Source organism: Pantherophis guttatus, chromosome 2 (assembly GCF_059756535.1).
Source record: "Pantherophis guttatus breed Tessera chromosome 2, ASM5975653v1, whole genome shotgun sequence".
In the NCBI taxonomy this organism is placed as follows: domain Eukaryota; kingdom Metazoa; phylum Chordata; class Lepidosauria; order Squamata; family Colubridae; genus Pantherophis; species Pantherophis guttatus.
The window spans coordinates 25,157,816-25,177,947 of record NC_142064.1 but is presented as its reverse complement, the minus strand read 5'-3'; the positions used below and the strand labels follow the sequence as shown (position 1 = coordinate 25,177,947).

At 41.4% G+C, this 20,132-nt stretch overlaps 1 protein-coding gene across 1 annotated transcript in view; it reads left to right on the top strand.

Moving 5' to 3' along the window:
* The first annotated feature begins 4,578 nt into the window (after nt 1–4,578).
* Nucleotides 4,579–20,132, top strand: part of FGF10 (fibroblast growth factor 10) — an 85,065-nt gene continuing 69,511 nt past the window's right edge. Inside the window, exon 1 of the mRNA XM_087885653.1 lies at nt 4,579–5,581. Within this exon, the coding sequence (XP_087741779.1) occupies nt 5,164–5,581 (418 nt within the window). The 5' untranslated portion in view covers nt 4,579–5,163. The remainder of the gene's footprint in view (nt 5,582–20,132) is intronic.

Here is a 20,132-nt window from a genome sequence, read left to right as displayed (position 1 = left end):
TAGGTACCCAGGTCCTAAGCCATGGAGCGCTTTGAAGGTGATAAATAACACCTTGAATCTTTGCTTTGTCTGGGGCAACAGTTCAAACTGATTGTTTGGTTCTGCTTATATTCTTTTACGCGAAGAATAACATCAGTGGTTCCTTTTTAAAAGAAAAATAATATAACTATCTCTCCCCTCGCACAAACACATTTAAAGACCGTGTCTAAAGCAATATGCAGCAGGAATGCTACAGTAGTTTGGAGAAAGAACTCAAAATAAAATGTAATGCTTGCAAATTAAGTGTCGGGAATACATGGACGTGTTTCTTTATGATGTTTTCTACTTGCATATTCTGTCATTTAAATGAAGGCCACAAGAAGATTTACTCATTTGCGGTAAATGACATGCAACAGAATATCACCAAGATGTTGTCTTCTCATGATTCATGAGAATCATGAATCTACCTAGGCAATGTTATCAGGACTTGACTTGAAGCAACTTTTCAAGTTTTTAGGCAGAAATTTTTCCAGGCCAGCCTGGAGGCAATGGAAGCTTTTTGCTTGGAGTTTTTTGTACTGAAAGAATTGTTTCTAAAGAACTTTGGAAATACTGTATCCATTGCTCTTACATGATCTTTCTTTGCCAGATCTAACTATCTTAATGGAGTGGGTGAACACTGCAATAAAGAACTTCATCTGGTTAGATTATCTATCCCAAAAACTTCTTTGTCTTGGATGACAATTTTTTCCTTTGGATTAAAATGTGGTGAAAACATATTGTAGGACCCCAGCCAACCTAATGTCTTCCCATCCTTTGCTTTGGCCATTCTGCCTGGGAATTTTGGGAATTACAATTCCAGTATTTTTGGGGAAGTGCATCAAACTGAAAAAATGCAATTATTGCTGGAAGTAGATATTTTGTGAATACCATTGGTGTCTCACAAATAACTGCCTAATTAATTGCCTAATTCCAAATCCATGCTAATACCTTTATTAGATAACTGAAGACACAGAATTATTTATTGATCCCATGGTTAGAAGAGAGAAGGAGAAAGGAGAGGCAAAATCTACTGATGTTCAAGTCATGTCTACCAGGTTACATTTAAATTAGACAGATTAGCAGAGAATCTCTAGATATGTAACTTAAATCTCACCAGACACAGAAGTGGTCTTAAAGCTAACATAAAGATAAAGTTGTTGATAAATGAACCCATACAGAAATTGCATATATATAACAAATGATGATATATTAACACATGAGCATATGCAACAAATGCATTTTCTGCATGTCAAAAAATCCTTCAAATCAGATGCAATCTTGGTACTTGACAAAGGACACACGCTTCAAATATGAAGACCAACTATTTCAAAGGAGCGTAAACAATGTAATAAAGCCCATGGATTCCAAAGCAGTCTTTTTTTTTCTTTTTTCTTTTCTCTTCTTCGTTCTGAGGGCTATATAAATGTTTCCTTTTGAATTGAAGTCCATAAATTTTAGAAATGAATCTTCGGTAATCAAGTCCACATTGTAATTGGAGAAAATCATTTCTAATTTTCTACTGCATTACCAATATACTCAAAAGCCCAAGCTAATGAATCAATCCAATCTGAGAACTATTTGTTCTGTGTGTATGTTCTGCTAGTCAAGGAAAGATTGATTCCAAATGCAGACAATATTATGCCCTGGCTGTTTTTCCATTGCATTCCATTGATCAGCATTTTCTTTAACTTGCATTTTATTCCAAGAAGCTCTCTGTTTATATACGATAGAATCCAATTGTGTTGTGTGTTTTTTAATTTTGTTTTATTTACAAGCTATTTCTTTCCTCTCTGCAGCATTTCCATAGAACATGAAAAAGAAGTCCACATTTTACATTTTGCAATATTTATTTTAGGCTGATGAATGCCAACCCACATTTTTATGGCCTGCTGCTGCAACCAAAGGCCTTTTTTCCTCCCATCTCTGATTTAGAGTGCTCGCACCTATCCTTAACCTGGAGAAAACTATCTTGCATAAAATATGTTGTTCTCATTCCCATTTCCTATCTTGCCTCCTCTACCTGGTTCAAACCTATGTGGACACCTGGCTCCCTTCCAGGGGTGGGTTCTACTTACCTTTACTACCGGTTCGCAACAGGAGCATGCACGCTTCTGCGCATGCGCAGATAGTCAATTATGACATCTGGGCGGGTGGGCGGAGCCTCCCACCGCTTTTACTACCGGTTCTAAAGAACCGGACTGAACCGGGAGCAACCCATCACTGCTTCCTTCCAAGGTAATGGATGAAGAACTCAAGAGATTTTTACACACCTTGAGACTGGGCTTAAATGGTATCAGAATAAAGGGGAAATACTACCTTAACACGTCTACCATTGGCTTAAACCAGTTTTTCTTGTGGAATGAAGATGAGATGAAAGCATCATGGGGACATAACAGAAAACACTGCTCCTCAGAAAGGGTACAAATGTTAAAAGGCCCTAATTACCTACTGCAAGGTATTTTAATCATCATTGGAAAAGGACAGCCTCACCGTCTCTAGTCTTTTCCTTTAACCAAGTGGTAGGTATACAAAGCTGGCAGGCTCCATTCTGGAAGAGTATTAAGTGTTGGGGCCATCACAGGAAAAACATAGTATATCTGTCATGAGGAACATGACAAACTTGCTAGGAAGGGTGAATAACAGCAGCACCTTTTGTGGAAAATAAATCACTACCCACCCTTCAAAAACAATAGACGTTAGATGTGCAAACCAAAAACAACAATAAGCCAAAAGCAAAAGGCAGAATGAAGGAAGAAAAATCAAAACAAAAAAAAATGTGTCCCTTTCTGGTAAAGGAAACCGCATTAATAAAAAAAGGAAAAGAAAAGGGAAAAAAAAAACACGCAGATTTTTATGGGCCAAAACTTTGCCACGCCAATAAAGCTCCCTTCTCCTAACTCTCCCGCTCCCCTCCTTCTTTTGAAGTCACAGGCGAGATTCAGTAAGTTGAGCCATGTTAGCAATTAGAAATTTGGCCATGGCAGGGACCTTATTCTGCAGAGTTGGAGGGTGATAAATCTTGAAAACTCCAAAGAAAGAGAAAAAGTGTGATTTCCCCTCTGAGTTTTTTGCTTTTAATTTCAGCAACAGAAGCCAGAAATCGTGATTAATTAAAGCAAAAGTGGGGGGGAGGGAGGGAGGCCAGGGCAGGGCAGGCAAAAGAACTCCTTGGAGGCAAAGTGAGCGGCCCCCCTCCCCATCTTTCCTTTTTCTTCTCTCCACATTTTCTCCCATCCAGCTACCTCGATTCTTGCTAGACGGACAACCACTCCCCCCCCATGCGCAACCCCCCCCAGTCCTGCACTATATTGTTCTTTCCCCATTCTTAACTCCCCCCCTTTTTCCCCCCTCTCTTTCTTTAAGGGGAGAAGGCAGGAGGGGGAGTCAGCAAGCAACATGCACCAGGTGGCTCTCAACTGCTGCCTGCCAAAAAAAATGAAAATAAAAATCCTTTTCTAGAAAACAAGTTTTTTGTTTTTTTTTTAAAGGAGGAGGGCTCCCTAGAGGGGATTGGCTGAGCCTGGAAGACAGGGAAATTAGGAAGGCATGAGTCTCTCAGCCCTGCTGGTGGCCAGAACGGTTTGAGGAGCAATTAGCAGAAGACGGCGGCTGCGGTGGCTCCTACAAAGAAGGAAGGAAGAGAGAGAGAGAGAGAGAAAGAGAAAGAGAAAAGGGACAGATCTTGGGGAGTCGTTTTTCTCTCTGTGTGTGGGTCTCTCTCTCCCTCCTTCAGCAGGCGCTTTGCGAAAGGGTTTCAGATGTCCCAGCACCACCGCTTGACAGTCTCTTCCCCCCCCCCCCGCACATAAAACTTGACCACCAGAGGCAGGTCTCACCTCTCCGCTTTGTAAGCTTTCGCGTTTAGGATACAGCCTCCAACCTGTATAGCCGGCAAGCCAAGGAGAGAGAGAGAGAGAGAGAGCGGGAGAGAGAGCAAGGCGAGCAGCCTCGTCCAAAGCCTGGTTCGACCCGTCCCTATTTCCCTATTAGAGAAATAGAGCGCGGCGTTCGTCGTATAGGTTCGCATCTCCGCCCTCGGGAGGATTGCAGAGAGGGAAAGAAAAGAAAAAAAAGAACGGAAAACGCAAAACCAGCAAAAGGCGATTCCTATCCGGCTCCGTTTTTGTTTTGTTTTTTTTAATTTAAGGAGACCTGCGCTCGAGCGAAGATTTCTGGGTGAGAAGAAGGTGCAGAAGCCAGCCGGGGCGGGGAGAAGGGGTGGGGGGGTTGGGGGGGTTGGCGGGAGTGTGGATTCGGATTTGCTTAAGGCCGTTTCACTTGGATTATTATTATTATTATTATTATTATTATTATTATTATTATTATTATTATTATTATTATTTAATCTTTAGTGAGATTCACAGCCTTTGAGGTTGGTTAATAGCTCAGCAGCTCGAGTCCTAACCAAGGACCTAGGAACTGTTAGTTGTTGTTGTTGTTATTATTGTTGTTATTATTATTATATATTATTATTTTGAAGGATTCGAATTCTTTGCCTCTGGTCGCTGACTCGCCTGTCATCTCTCTTTCTCTCTCTCTTCTCTCTCTCTTTTTCAGAGCTTCGCCTGCCTCCCCTGGGAAGATGGGGCAGGGACCCCCGAAGACCGAACCCCGTTAAAAAAAAAGCCCCGGCTTTGGCGCGGCGTCCGGATCGTGGCCTCCGCCTGGTGCGCCCGCGTGGTTTCCTTTGGCTCCCGCCTCTCACCACCACCACCCCTCCCACGCCCCAAACACTCCCACCCGCGAACTTTGCTATCTCCGCACGGCGGGTCTTCGCCTCCGCTTTTCGCCGAGAGGGACCGTCCGTGAGGCAACCCGGCGAGCCGCCTTCCCTGAGCCGCCCTTCCACACACACACACACACACACACACACACCCCACCCCCTGAGGCGAAAAAGAGCGCCCCCGAGGCAAAGGGGAGAGGAGGAGGAGGAGGGGGGGAAAGGCGGCCGTTTTTTCCCCCCCGGAGAGCTCGCCCCCTGAGGCATGGATGTCGGCGCCCTCCCTTCAGGCCAGATCAGCGCGCCGGAGGCTCTGAGCGAAGGGGCTCCCCACCAGCTGTCCGCTCGCCTCGCCCGGGAGCTCACCCTCCCAGCATGTTTCTTTCCATGAGGCCTCTCCCAGCGCCCAGAGCTTCAGTACAATGTGCAGATGGAGACTGATACAGGGTGCCTCCTCCGCCTCTGCCCACCTGCCTTCCTCCTCCTCCTCCTCCTCCTCCTCCTCTTCTTCCTCCTCCTCCTCCGCCGGCCGCGGCGGCTGCGGCTTCTTGCTGCTGCTCTGCCTGATGTCTTCGCTGAGCGCCTCCAGCCCTGAGCCCGGGCGCGGCATGCTGCTCCTCAAGGCCGCCAACGCCTCGTCCGCCTCTTCTTCTTCTTCTTCTTCCTCGCCTTCTTCCTCCTCCTCGGCCTCGGCCGCCAGCGCGGGGAGACACGTGCGGAGCTACGATCACCTCCGAGGAGACGTGAGGCGGAGGAAACTCTATTGCTTCAACAAGTTCTTCCTCCGGATTGAGAAGAACGGGAACGTGAGCGGCACCAAGAGGGACAACTGCCCCTTCAGTAAGTGCGGGCGCTTCTTTTGCCTTTTGACCCTCGGGTCTTCAACCCTCCTCCCGAGTTAAATCCCGTTATGAAGCGGCTCCTTCGGGTCATTCGCGGGAAGAGGGCCGTGAAGGCCACTCCGAGGATCTCGGAACCTTCTCCCTGCTCGGCGGGGCAGTTCTGGTCTCCCCCACCCCACCCGCCCGCGGGGCACCTGAAGGAGCCGCTTGTGGTAGAAGGATGGTGTGGGTGGGGGAGGCTCTTTGCACATGCTCAAAAAGCTCTGCACCTTGTGCGTCTCTCTCGGGTGTATTCATTATTGTTTCATCGGATGGATTCTGGGCGAGTTGAAGGCTGGCGCATCTTATTGGTGCGAATAAAGGTAGTTTGGTCCTGTTAAGGGTGCTGGGTTGCCCCCTTCTTTTCCTCCTCCTCCCCCTCCCTCCTTGCTTATTCTTCCCCCGATCTAGACTTTTTCTCCTTACTTTCGGGCTGACACCCTTGGATCTCGGATTTTCTTGATTTTTCGTCTGCGGTGGATTCACGCGCAGGAACTTAACCTCCGTGGGAGAAGTAAATTGGGTTGTTGAACCGAAGGGAGCCGGCAGATTCTATTCTAGGTTAGTTGGCTAAACTTGGCGTACCCTAGCTCGCATCTGCCTGTTTGACCGTCAGTCTGACTAGGTGGCTCAGTGGCTAAGACGCTGAGCTTGTCGATCGGAAAGGTCGGCGGTTCGAATCCCTAGCGCAGGTCTCCTGCGTGAGCAGGGGGTTGGGCTAGATGACCTCCAAGGTCCCTTCCAACTCTTGTTACTTGTCACCGTCCACTTGGAGTTTGCCACTTCCCTGGGCAGTTTTGATCACCTCGCTGCTGTCGGGGGTTGCTGGGATCCACAACCCTGGAAGGTTTCAGGTTTTAATTACCTGGAAACCATTATCCCCACTCTTGTTCCTCCGTTTCTCCCTGCTTAGCGGGGTTGAGGTGAGGGGCATGGGAGAGAGAGAGAGAGAGAGAGAGAGAGAGAGAGAGAGAGAGAGAGAGAGAGAGAAGGGGCAAACCCCTTTCTCGCTGCTCCGTCTGGTTGGTACCTGTCCGCCCTGTGTGCTCCTGCTTAGTGCATTTTCCTAGCTCGGGAACAGGCGGGAATGCCCGCTTCGAAGCTGTGAAATGCCCGCTTGTTGTTGTGCAACTTGTGCAAAAGTTGACCGAAAAGTTTTCCTTCCACAAATCACAAAGCAGAGGGAGGTAGCCTGATCTTCAGCAGGTTAAAGGCGCAGAAGCTGACGATTAGGGAGCTCGGCGCTGTTCTTTGAATAACCGAATCTTTTGGGAGACTTAGGTGGCCGGTTTTCGATTTAAGATAACCTCTTGAAGAAGAATGGGAAGGTGGGAATGTTCTCGGTGTAATTTTTTTGTTCCTTTGTTAAAACAGCGGGTTTAAATGGTCCTTTCTTTTACCGTTAGCTAGCTGGACAGCACAGTTCTCTTTTTTTCCTGGAGTGTTTCTTTCTTCTTCTTCTTTTTTTTAGAAGGTATGTTTTGGGAGCAAGGTGGCTTGGAGGCATTTGGCATCAGTTTTTGCCTGGGCTAAACAGGACATTGTTTGTGTGGCTTGGATGGAAGCATCTGACCTGGAGTTTTGTCCCTTCCATCAGGTTTTATTACACTGCCCCTTGTTCCTGTTTAAGGATCTCAGGCTGCAACTCAGAGAACCTTTTAAACCTCTGATGCTGTAAGGGATCTCACACATACATCTCTTCTTATTCATATCTATTCAGATTTAAAGTCAAGTAGAACTGTCTTGGCCCTGGAGAAACTTCCCTCCACTTGCCTGCACAATCTCAGCGGAAACAACTGTTGTAAATCACAGCCTGTTTCGTTATACTTTTAAGTGACTCCATGCTGCTGAAATTAAATAAATAAATAGCATGTTGGGAAAGATAGCCTCTGCTAGACAAATGTTTGAATAAGCTTCTTTATTGCCTCTGGATGTTGGGAAGGGCAGCTGGTGTTTCCCCTTCTGATGCCTTGGATTCCTGCTTATTCCTACCCAGGCCCTGCCTTTTCTCAAGAATTTCCAGTTGACAACCTTGGGGTTTTCCTTTTTTTATTCTTCCAGTAACCCAGTGAGGTAAACTGGGGACAGCAGCAGAGGGCAGGGCTGGCTTTAGAGTTGGCAGTCTCAGACAACAGTCTGAGAGAGTTGGCACTGTTGCCCTGTGATTGACACTATTGGGATGTCTCCTTTATTAGATGTCAAAATTGTGTGGCCTTAAAACTTTTCCTGGGCCAGGCATGCTGGCTCAGAGGTCTTAGATGCCACTATTCAGTCTCATGGGTTAGGAGTCTGGTAGCACTTTTTAATTTTATTAAAAGCATATGCAAAAAGTTGTTAACGCATTACACTTGTTAATGGGTAAAATACTTGGAACCCCTCTCATATGTCACTTGGCATAACCAACCTAGCTTCCGCCCTCCCTTCTCAACCCAGTTTAAATCCTACATCAATCTAGGATGAAATGAGCTGTAGATGATGTAAGCTTTTCAATAAATGTGCTAGTTGGAGAAGGTGCTACCGTACTTCTCCTGATTTTTTGCCATTGACTAACACAGCTCTGCTCTGCTCTGTCAAAATGAGTCAGTGGCCATCCAGGAGTCTTCTGTACTCAGAATGAGAAGGATGATAGATTCCTTGGGTTGGCCTTGGCATCCTGTTTATTTCAAGACAGAGGATATTTCCCCATTTGCCAGCAACCTTGCTACTAAACTTCCTAGGCAATATTTTCTTCTGTCACCTCTATCTCTTCTCCAGCCTGTGAGTTCAATTACTGTTGGTACTGTTACCAACTGTTACTACTTTACTTTTACCTATATTAAAGTTACATTCTCCACTCTTATTATGACACCGTCCAAAGGCTGCCTCCAAGAGTATATAAAATCTCGTAGGCGTTGTTACTTCTTACCTTGGAAAGAAATCAGAGGAGTGGCAGAGATTGGGAACGGAGTAGAGGCGGGATAGGAGGTAGCGACGGAACAGCATATTTTATGCTGCAGTAGTGGATAGAACTTCAACTCGTCTGTGAGGAAAGATCCCGAGATACAAATGCTGTGTTTTCTCACATTCCAAAGCCCTGCATTAGATAGCTTTGTTTCTAAACTCCTTCCGATAGAATCACCTAAAGAAAGTACCATGGCAATTACACTCTGAGGCGATTCTAGCTGGACAAAACTACATGAGTGGAACCCAAACAAGAAGTGCAATGAAATGGAGACAGAATCATTTTGATTGATTGACTGATGATTTGCCACCACATTGGTGTCAACTCTTAGTGACAGACTTTCTCCAAGATGAAAGCAGAATCTTCAAAACACAGTTTTGGAAAAGGCCATTCAGGCCAATAAGCCCAACTACCTGCTCAGTTTAAGGATCCAAATTAAAACAGGCCCAACAGGTGACTGTCTGACATTTATCTGAACATATCCAGTGAAGGAGACCATAAACACTTATCTCGGAAGCTGGTTCCACTGTCAAGTTATACTTACTGGTAGGAAGTTTTCATTCAATTAAAAGTGGCTTCTGGAAACTCAGATCCATTGTTCTGGGTTTTTTTTTTTAATTTGTTTGTTTATTTGTTTGTTTGTTTGTTTTTCATATTTCTATGCCGCCCACTCTCCGAGGACTCTGGGTAGCTTACACCAAAGACAGTATACTAAATAGCATATTGCCCCCTACCAATTTGGGTCCTCATTTTACCCACCTCGGAAGGATGGAAGGCTGAGTCAACCTTGAGCCAGTGAGATTTGATCCGCTGATCTGCTGAACTAGCAGTCAGCTGAAGTAGCTGCAGTACTGCACTCTAACCACTGCGCCACCTCGGCTCTCTATCTAATAGACTGAACAGCCACTTGTCTGAAATGGTATAGGCCCTACACCTTGAGCAGAAGTTTGGATTAGAAGACTTCCAAGGACCCTTCCAACTCTGTTATTTAGTTACTCTGGTACTCTTTCTATTTCAAAGCTAAACATACCCAGCTCCTTCAATTCCATTCCATACTAACTTGAGACAGCAGGCATGATGCAAATTTGAATGACATTTATTACTGGACCTGTATAATATCCACCCCTTTATTTGTGTTGACTTGCTTAAAAGAATCTAATTTTTAATTTCTTTATGTGCTCTTTATGCTCTACTGGACATTCTGTGTCATCTACTATTGGCTTTAGTCGTTTACTATGGGCACGAGGGAATGCTTATTCTTCTGGAGAATTGGTCTATGCCAAAGGCATTATTTCACACTTTATGAAAAGACTGTAGTAGGAAGCAATCGTAACCCCACTTCATCTTCAAAAAAGGATTGCTTCTTAGGGCTCTGCAGTCCTTTAGATTTGAAAAGGAGAAGATGCTTCATAGCATATGGATGTGTATATGTTCATATAGCACCTATTTGAAGCCCTTTAAATTGTTGTATGCTTTCTAGAGATGATTTAGCTGCAGCATAATTCCAAAAAAGCACCTTGGGTTTAAGGAATTGATGACAGGTGCCATGTGTCCACCCAGACATACTGCAGGACATCTTTTCCCCTTCAAATCTAAAGCACTGCACAGCCCTATTATGGAATTTATACTGTGTCAAATTTTTTGATGCACCACAAGATAATATAATGCACATTATGATCTACCCAGGGAACCAATATGCTGATAGATATTTTGCCTGCCACCTTTTCTTGCTCCACACGACTTTAATTTGGAGGTGGTTCTTTTAATTAAAGTGATTAAACAGAAGATGGCATACTGCATCTTTGATTCCAAGAATATAGTACATCAGACTCCAGAATAGATCTGTATACTTTCTTAGAAATTTTTTTTTAAATGGTATAGGCTAAGGTTTGCTTGGAAATAGCAATAGCACTTAGACTTATATACCGTTTCATAGTGCTTTACAGCCCTCTCTAAGCAGTTTACAGAGTCAGCATATTGCCCCCCAACAATCTGGGTCCTCATTTTACCCAACTCGGAAGGATGAAAGGCTGAGTCAACCGTGAGCCTGGTGAGATTCGATCTGCCAAATTGCAGGCAGCCAGAAGTAGCCTGCAGTACTGCACTCTAACCACTGCATCACTGTGGCTCTTATATTCTTTCCTGCCCTGAATACTGAAATAAACTAGTCATTAGAGAGTCCTGGGAAGATAACACAGAGCAACCTCGCCAGTTTGTCTTCTGGTGAGACGGTTTTTATAAGAATGTCCACAACATGCTCTTAAGATGCCATATATGTCCACCTAATCAGAAAATTACCTGGCCCTCAACTTCAAGGCCATCTTGAAATTATTTTGCAATATCAGAGTACAAGATAGAAATCTTAGCATCTGTTGAAGATGCTGAAGATATGACCTCAGCTTGGCCTTTATCTAATAAGATGCAATGAATTAATGGTTTCCAGATCAACCCTGAATGAGGCAGCTGCCTTAAGGAGCAAATTCTTGGAAGCCTGGGATTAACTACAAACTTGTCAGTGAAATAAATTAGGGTGAGACGTACTCATTGATCCAACTTACTTAAAAACATTATCATTGGAGAACTATGCCATTAATTTGAGCATATATACTGTGACAAGGCACAGTGTTACTATTTATTTCAGGAACCATTATAATAATTATTACTGGTATTTATAATCCTTTTTTCCAAGAATTTAAGGAGCCGCAGTGGCACAATGGTTAGAATGCAGTACTGCAGGCTACTTCTGCTGATCACAGGCTGCCAGCAGTTTGGCAGTTCGGGTCTCACTGATTCAAAGTTGACTCAGCCTTCCATCCTTCCGAGGTCGATAAAATGAGGACCCAGATTGTTGGGGGCAATAGGCTGACTCTGCAAACCACTTAGAGAGGGCTGTAAAGCACTGTGAAGCGGTATATAAGTCTAAGTGCTATTGCTATTGCTAAGGAGATTTATTTGGGATTCTCTCTTCATTTTATGGGCTATGCTGAGAGAGATGACCAAAGTCAACCTATCAATACCTGTGACTGAGGGTAGACTATAGCCTGTTGTCCCTAATCCTAACACAACACCTTGCAAACTGACTCTCCACACCATAACTCATCATTTGGATCTGGATCCCAATATGTCCCCAAGAACACTATGAAGCTTACCATTTCATAGGAGTAAAGTTTACATAGACAGTGAAAAAAATGAACAAAATATTCCCTTGAATAAAGGGAAAGATACTAAGGACAAGGGAGGCACAGCAAGGGTTAGTGAGGGTGCCTGTTTGGCTAGTGCAGTGTGAACATCATGGAGCCAGGAGAGACTTATCATAGCAACTTGCAACGTTCCCTGCTGGCTTCTGCATTGACTTTCTGGGGAAGTCATCAGGGAAGATTGAAAATGGCAATTACGTGATTGCAGGGAGCTTCAACAGGTTGTAAGTGCAAACTGGATGCCAAGCACTAAGATTGCAATCATGTGATCACTATAACTCCAAGGACCAGTCATAATCATCATTCATTCAGTATGATACTAAACATTGTTACAGAAAAGTCCTTTTTAGTTGATTAAGACTTTTCAAATTAAAAAGTTACTTCTATCTTCTTGCTCTAGGCAGCTAAGTATCTTGAGATAATGTTATGGATTAATGTACTTGGGCATATTTACCCAGAAGCAAGTTAATTTTGATGACAAGAAACTGTACTGTCTAGTATCTATTTAAATTGTGTTTCCCTGTTGATAAATCAATCTCAAGTACAACAAGTTGTCAGAGGTGCAGACTGTGTTAAGATGTGCAACTTGAATCACTTCAAGTCCCTATTCAGCTGCTGAACTCACTGGATGACTTTGTATCAATGATTATATAGTCTGGACCACTTCATAGAGTTGTAAGCCCTGCAAGTTAAAAGACTGATAGCTTTAAAGACAATGACTATATAAGTGCTAATAAAATTGAAGTTGGGGGGAGGGAATACTCAATGCAAGATTAGTAGACGTGTTGTTTCTATTTAGTGTCAGAAAAAAATCCGCCCAGTTCCATTGGGTTTCTGCCACTCAGGCTTATGACAACAGTGGTATTGGACCACAGGTCTCACTGAGCTTGGTTGTTTTCTTGCAGGTGCTTCATTACCCAAACTAGGTAACATTATCACTGCTAGTCCTGATCATCCTGATGTTAGCACTGAACGTCACTAGCACTGATGATATTACCTAGTTTGGGTAATGAAACATCTGCAAGAAAAATCTGTAGAGATTCTCAGTCACCCAGGTCATGGTTGTCCCACAGGTGGTTTTTCAAGAGGCAACTGGACTTTCTTGTTTTTTCTTTAAAAATGTTTCACTTCTCATCCAAGAAGCTTTTTTAGCTCTGACAGGATAGTGGGGAATAGAAGGATTTATACTCCTTGCAGACAGCTGGTAATTTGCATCCTTTCAGAGAGTCCTTGAAGCACTTGGAGGTTTATCTGTGTCCTCAGGGTGACCTGAGTAGTGCTCCTGGTTCCTGTAGTCTGCATTTTTTTTCTCTGGAAAAAATTCCTACTCCCACAGCACTGAAAGGATGTTCATCCCAAATTATATAGCTAAAAGTCTGTAGAGATTCTCAGTCATCCAGGTCATGGTTGTCCAGTGAAACTTCAAAGAAGCAAAACGTCTTTAAAGAAAAAACAAGAAAGTCCAGTTGCCTCCTGAAAAAGCACCTTTGGGATGCAACAAACAACCAAGCTCAGAGAGCACCCTGTGTACTCATTTCAACCCTGAGCTACAAATATTCTCCTTCATTGGTACAGTTCTCATTACTCCCAGCCAGCAAGATACAAGAGGGAGAAAGACTACAGAGAAAGAGAGAGGGGGGAAAAAAGACTTAGGATCAATGGGAAATATAACCCAGACCCTACTGATTAAAGTAGCTTCAACAAGATTCATTTTCAGAACAGGTTTAATATATACTTTACATGAAGCCCTGAATAAAGGTTTACTTTGGCAGATGTTTTCCAACGTGATTGCACAGAGCTATTACCTCAGCCTTTTCCCTACCTTTAGGATAATGGGAAAGTGGGATGAATTATGGTGGTACTGTCAAAAGTCTGGGACGGCTTGCATAATTTAGTGTTGCTGGAGTATATCTGTCACTTGAAATGTGTAGGATGGCTTGAGTTTTGTTTTATTTTCTTTACCACTAAAGCTTTACCCTGAAACTTGACCACTTGGCTCTCCTTTTTACCTCAGAGGTGCAGCTGCAAAAGTCTTCCTGCTCTTGAGAAATGGATTTCTAGGGAATAAAGCAGCTGTAAGTCTCTGTCTTGAAGACTGCTAACATATGCAAAGTAAATAGTCAAGAGTAAGCACTACAGCTTCACCATAGGGTCTGTTCAAGGAATATCTAAAGATTGCCTAGAAGGAGAAGGAGAAGGAGAAGGAGAAGGAGCATGGATATTCAGATTCTGGGAAGTTTTCAGTATGTTTCTACTCATGTTTGTTCTGTACTTTCAAATCAATTTATAAATAATTGCCAACTGATCTCCTTGTGTGGATTTACAAAAGGAGAAAGTTGAAACTTTGGGCATCCATTGGGATCTTTCAGGTGAGAGGCACCTCAAGGGGCTCAATAGCCCTCCCTTTGCAACATCCTTTGCCCCTGTAGCCCCCTCTAATTGCTACTGTAAGTTAATTAACAACTTGGTTCCAACACAATTATTAAGACTGCAATGTTTGGCTAACAAAAAGATGCTCAAGAAAAGAGATTAATATAGAATATATGTAAGTGAAAAGTCTTAACAGCTACCACATTGGGGGAGAACAATTTGGAACAGAGAAACAAAGAGTGAAGTACCTAATCTATTTCTTCTCCTCTATGGCATATACATTATCCATCTTTAAGCCAAACAGTTGCTTGGTACTTTAGTGATTCAAATCATTCCAGATAGATGGATGGATGGATGGATGGATGGATGGATGGATGGGTGGATGGGTGGGTGGATGGATGGATGGATAGATAGATAAATGATATAGATAGATAGATAATAGGTGATGGATGAAGGGAGGGAGGGAGAGAGAGAGAGAGAGAGAGAGAGGTTTAATTTAGTCATATTTAATTTGTATTTTAATTTGTTTACATTGAGTTCAAATTTGTGAGTTTAATTTCTTTACATCTGAAAGCAACTTCTTAGCCAGAGGTAGAATGGTTATAGTTCAGAGCTTTCTCCATTTTTTCCCAGAATACCATTCTTTCTTCTTCAACTTCTTTGTTGAAGTGCCTCTTCCTGTTTACCATGACACATTCATTTCCAAAGAATTTGGATAGCGTCCACTAAGCTGAAATGTGGTTGGCTAGTTTGTAGTATAGAGCAAGGGTGAACCCAGCCAATGTGGTGATGATTCAGTGTGTTGAAACCCCCCCCCCCAACAGTTCGATTAATTCAAGGAATCATAAGTTAGCATGATATGTTATAGCATGTTGTTTTATATTCTGCCTTTACTACTGCTTCAGACAAATACTTCCCTGTCGCTGCACAATTTAATATCTTTATTCAATAATAAAAATATTTTTCAAGGAAGTTCTTGGCCATGCTAGAAATTTTTAATAGCTTTTTTGATACAGTTGAGATAGCTGTTATGAAAGAAATAATAAGATTTCATAGAATCTCCAGTTTCTGGGTTGAAATCCATCAAATAATGATATATAACTAAGATGTGTCTGTTCAATTGTATCATAGAATCCGATTGTGAGACATTTTCTCTTGATTCTTTGCTTTACTTATTGTATTATCTTTAAGAAACATCTAAAGAGAGCTGTAATTAGCAAGGCTGATTTTGATACTGGTTCTTGGGGATTTAAAGAATTGAATTACAAATTGATCTGTAATTTGCTTGCTTAAAATACTGGTATAAGAAGCCCAGTTGAGTTTCTATATGAGAGTTGTATTCTATTCCTTGGGCTCAGTGCCAATATTATACACTTCAATGACCCAGAAGTATATCACTTAAAGTTGGCTAAATTAATACTGTCCGATGGATAAATTTAAATGCAACCCAAGAGCAATAAAAGCACTGTTTATCTCAACATCTCTTCAAAACAGCATCTTATTATTACAGTATGCCTTCAGATTAAATGATTTATATACAGTCATGTTTATTCATATATAAAGGCAATCTGTTGGTTTGGATGATGGCTAATTCTTATTTAGGGAATGTCATCTGAAATCAATAGAATAAGTAAATAAATAAAATCAATGGAAAAGTTACTGATGATGAAAGAGTCACTGGCTTCTATAAGTGTCTATTAAAACTAAAACTGGATACTACCCATCAATTTAGAAATAGATCTTACAATTTAGTTTCCTCAGTATAGAAGGTGTAAGATTTTTGTTATATCAAATGCATTCTCATTTAAATCTGGATTGTTCCTGGATTTATAACCAGCATTTTTTGACTATGGATATTTGGGATTTACAGTATGAATGCAGAAAGGATTGCACTGTGTCATAGCTACATGACACTCTCCTGTTATTTTCTGTTACATTCCCATAGGATAGATGCTCCACACACATCACTAAAATTATTATAAATCTATTAAAATATACAATTGTAAGGAGCCTTTGTCTTCATAAATTTGATTTATAGCCACCTGCTAAAGATGGCTATGAAAACATTTGGTAAAAATTACCTTGGCAACCTAAAAAGAATATGACACAACAGCCAAAGAAGCTCAGTTTTCCTACAGTATTTCAACAGATTTAAGCTTATGGCCCCTTACATGTATTATAAATTCATCTTTGATGGGAATTTGGCCCCAACCAAGAAATTCCAAAAGATATGCTTGGCCTAGAGAAAAACAGCTATTTTTCATACATTTTTTTTGAAAGTTTAGTCCCATTCAATGATGTGGAACTTTCTCCTGAGGTAAAATGCATAGATTCAAGCAGCATCTTTGGGGAAGCAAAATAGACCAGCATTTGCCAAATACTTCTACAGATCTCTTAAAGGAGTTGAGCAACGTTTTTCATGAAGAACAGACATGAAACAAATGCAAACATCAAGAACAAATTTACAGTGGCCTAAAGGAAGTTTCACATTATTTCTAAAATTGCCAGTTGCATCTGGATGATACTATATGTGTTTTTCCAATGCTGGTTTGCTGTAATTTTCTACATTTCAATGTGTACACATTTTTAAAAGTAAGTGAATACTTATTTTTGTCTGAAGGAAATGTAAGCTGACAGGGATGAATAGGAAAGTTGGAGGAAACAAAAGTTGAATAGATGTAGAGATGCTATTTGAAAGTTGTCCCTTTGCATGGTTTAATTTAAGGTTCAATCCTTGGTCTTCTTCCAATTTTGTGGCTGGTTTTGCAAAATATCGATTTAACCAGGACTGCTATATTTGATTATTTCAAGAGGGTTGGCTATCTCAAGCATATTAATTACCTAAACCTAATAATGATCTTCATATCTCAATAGTTAATGAACCAGATCAACTATGTGGTGCAATGGTTAGAATGCAGTATTTCAGGCTAAGTCTGCCCATTGCCTTGATCCCATTCAGTCCTGACGGACTCAAGATTGACTCACCCTTTCATCCTACAAAGGTCAGTAAAATGAGGACCCAGATTGTTGGGAACAATATGCTGACATTATAAACTGCCCTGAGCGTACTGTAAATCACTATGAAGCGGTATATAAGTCTAAGTGCTATTGCTATTATTAAGACATTTATGTCTCCAAATATAAAACTTTCTTTCTGGCTTTAAGTCACCTGTTTAGATGTAAATATCTAAAGTGCAAGTGAGAAATGTAGGGTCCACACATATATGAGCCTGCCCTAATATGTTCTTTAAAGCTTACAAATAAATATTTTATATGAATAATCTAAAACAACCTTTGGGTGTTCCTAAAGTTTATTTGCTGGGGGACTATCTATAAGTAGTAATACCTTTGAAGCAATCAATTTAATGAATTGCTCTCAGCTGCTACCTAGAAATACGAGAATTAACATTGGGTTAGATTTCATGGAGTTCAAATAAATGCTTCAATCAATACTGCATTTGTTAAAGGTGTCATTTGATACAGTCCGTTGATATCCTTGTTTGTCTCCTGTCTGTTCTCCTTTGATGCATTTTTACATTGTTTTTACAGCATTTGTGTCAACGTGAAAGCTGCAGTTTTTTTGTGAATATTACCCAAAAATAACTAAAGTTCCTTTTGTAGACAAGGTGAGAAGCATAAATGATTGTACAGTCTCAGTCTATACCTAATATTAGCTTCCAAACTTCAGCATGCCTAGATAGGATCATGTTCTGTATTGTTTACCCAAAAATGTGATTCATAGATCTCAGTAATTTGATTCCTATTTAGTGGCAAAAATATTCTCCACCTTTCTGTTCTTTGTTCAAAGTTACAACTAACCTTGTATGACCCATTTTTTAATCTAATAAAGTCAGAATGGTTTTTACTAGGGCATTTGTAGTTATTCTGCAATTATTTGTTCATTTCATTTCTATTTAAGTCTACCACAAGTCTTTTTTTGAAGAACTCTATTCCATATTAAATGGAATTTGAAGAATAGGTGAGTGGAGAATATAAACCATTTCTCATAAACCAGATCCTTCTGCTATGATGGACTAGCTTGGTTCATTCCACATGGCCCTGATTTTTACTGAGATGTGATTGAGGAAGTGTGGGAACATTTATAATGTGTCATGTGTCACTTATTTAAAGAGTGGCTTTATGGACATTTTTCACTTTTCAATTGGGTCACCAGCATTCTTCTTTTGAACAGTCTGTTCTAATTGGAGCTATAAATCACTGAAGATACAGAGTAGTTTCCCTTGTAAGGTGGACAACTGGACAGTGCCTTTTGCTGCTCCAGACATGTGCTGCAAATTCTGTTATTGCCTGCTAAGAGACATGGTGTCAGTAAGAAAGCATTGCCTTTTCTTTATTTGGTCATCGTTCAGAAGTTATCTCTCTCATTCATGGTTTTATAACAAATGAATAGAGGCATAACCGTATGTAAAGAATCTGCTGCAATAACAGCTTTATGTCCATGAGTTGATTGAATTAGACTCGGAGGGGAACTAAGATGTACATTCAGGTAGCATTTAAAGAAAACCTATCTGGAAGAGAGTAATGGTCTCCCTCATGCATTCATAGGTCATGACCCACTCATCCAACAAATGCTTGCAAAGAATTCCCCTTATGTCATTGATTTCTGATCTTCAACTTTCGTGTCATGTACCCACAGGTTTCTGCTCCTTATCTGGATGGGGAAGTGGAGGCCTGGAAACATTCCAAATTAGGAAAGGGAGGGGAGGATTTTATTTTTTTGAGTCCAAAGTGGAAAAAAATGAAGAGGAGAGAGGAAGAGAAGGTTGTACAAAGAAAGACCTGTAGGCTGATTCTAGTTTAAGAATTTTTTTTAAGGATTATTTATCCAGCCTATAAATTTTCTCTGGGTTTTTCAAAACTAATGTAACAAAAGTATCATTAGGGATTTTACTTTCCTGAATTGATAATGTTTTCTTTATTTGTTTTTTTTTTTTCTTATTCATAAGTGCCAAAGTGATGGATTTAGGTCTGTTAGAATGCAACAGTTACAGAAGTATAGCTTTAGTCACAATATCATTGAGGTTCTACCGATAATCTTCAATTATGACCACAGCGGAGAATTTCTGTCACTAAATGATTGAATTGCACCCAATTTTACAACCTTTTGCACCCAATTTTATAACCTTTTTTTGCCATGGTTGCTAAGTGAAAGACTGCATTTGTTAAATGAATCACATGGTTGTTAAATGAATCCAGCTTTCCCCACTGACTTTGTTTGTTGGAAGCTTTCTGGGAAGATTGCAAATGGCAGTTACCTGACCCCAGGAGAGTGCAACCATCATAAATACATGAAGGTTGCCAAGACCCCAAATTTGGATCATGTGCCGATATTGCGACAGTCTGAGACCCAATCACTTTTTTCAATGCCATTGTAACTTCAGATGGTTGTTAAACAAACTGTTGTAAATCAAGGATTAATCTGTATTTCAGTTTTTTTTTAACGTATTCAGGCCATTGAACCAGAGGTGGGTTTCAGCAGGTTCTGACCAGTTCTGGAGAACCGGTAGCGGAAATTTTGGGTAGTTTGGAGAACCGGTAAATACCACCTTTGATTGGCCCTGCCCCCATCTATTCTCTGCCTCCCAAGTCCCAGCTGATCGGGAGGAAATGGAGATTTTACAGTATCCTTCCCCTGCCATGCCCAGTAAGCCATGCCCACCATGCCATGCCCACCGAGCCACACCCACAGAACTGGTAGTAAAAAATTTTGAAATCCAAACCTGCATCGAACCTAGTAGTTTTTTTAAAAAAAAAACCCTAAGACCTCTGATCAAGAGGCAAAACTTTACTGATAAAAAACTAGCTGCCTTGCAGTAAACTATTTTTAATTCCCCTTTAATGTCTCATGTAACTATCAGACTCTGCTGGACTTGAATGAGCTTTAAAAGATGGTTTACATGTGACTAGTTATTCCAGAGTATATATAAGGAGAGGGAAGTAAGTATGTATTCAAATGCCTACAGCACTGAAAAAATATAACA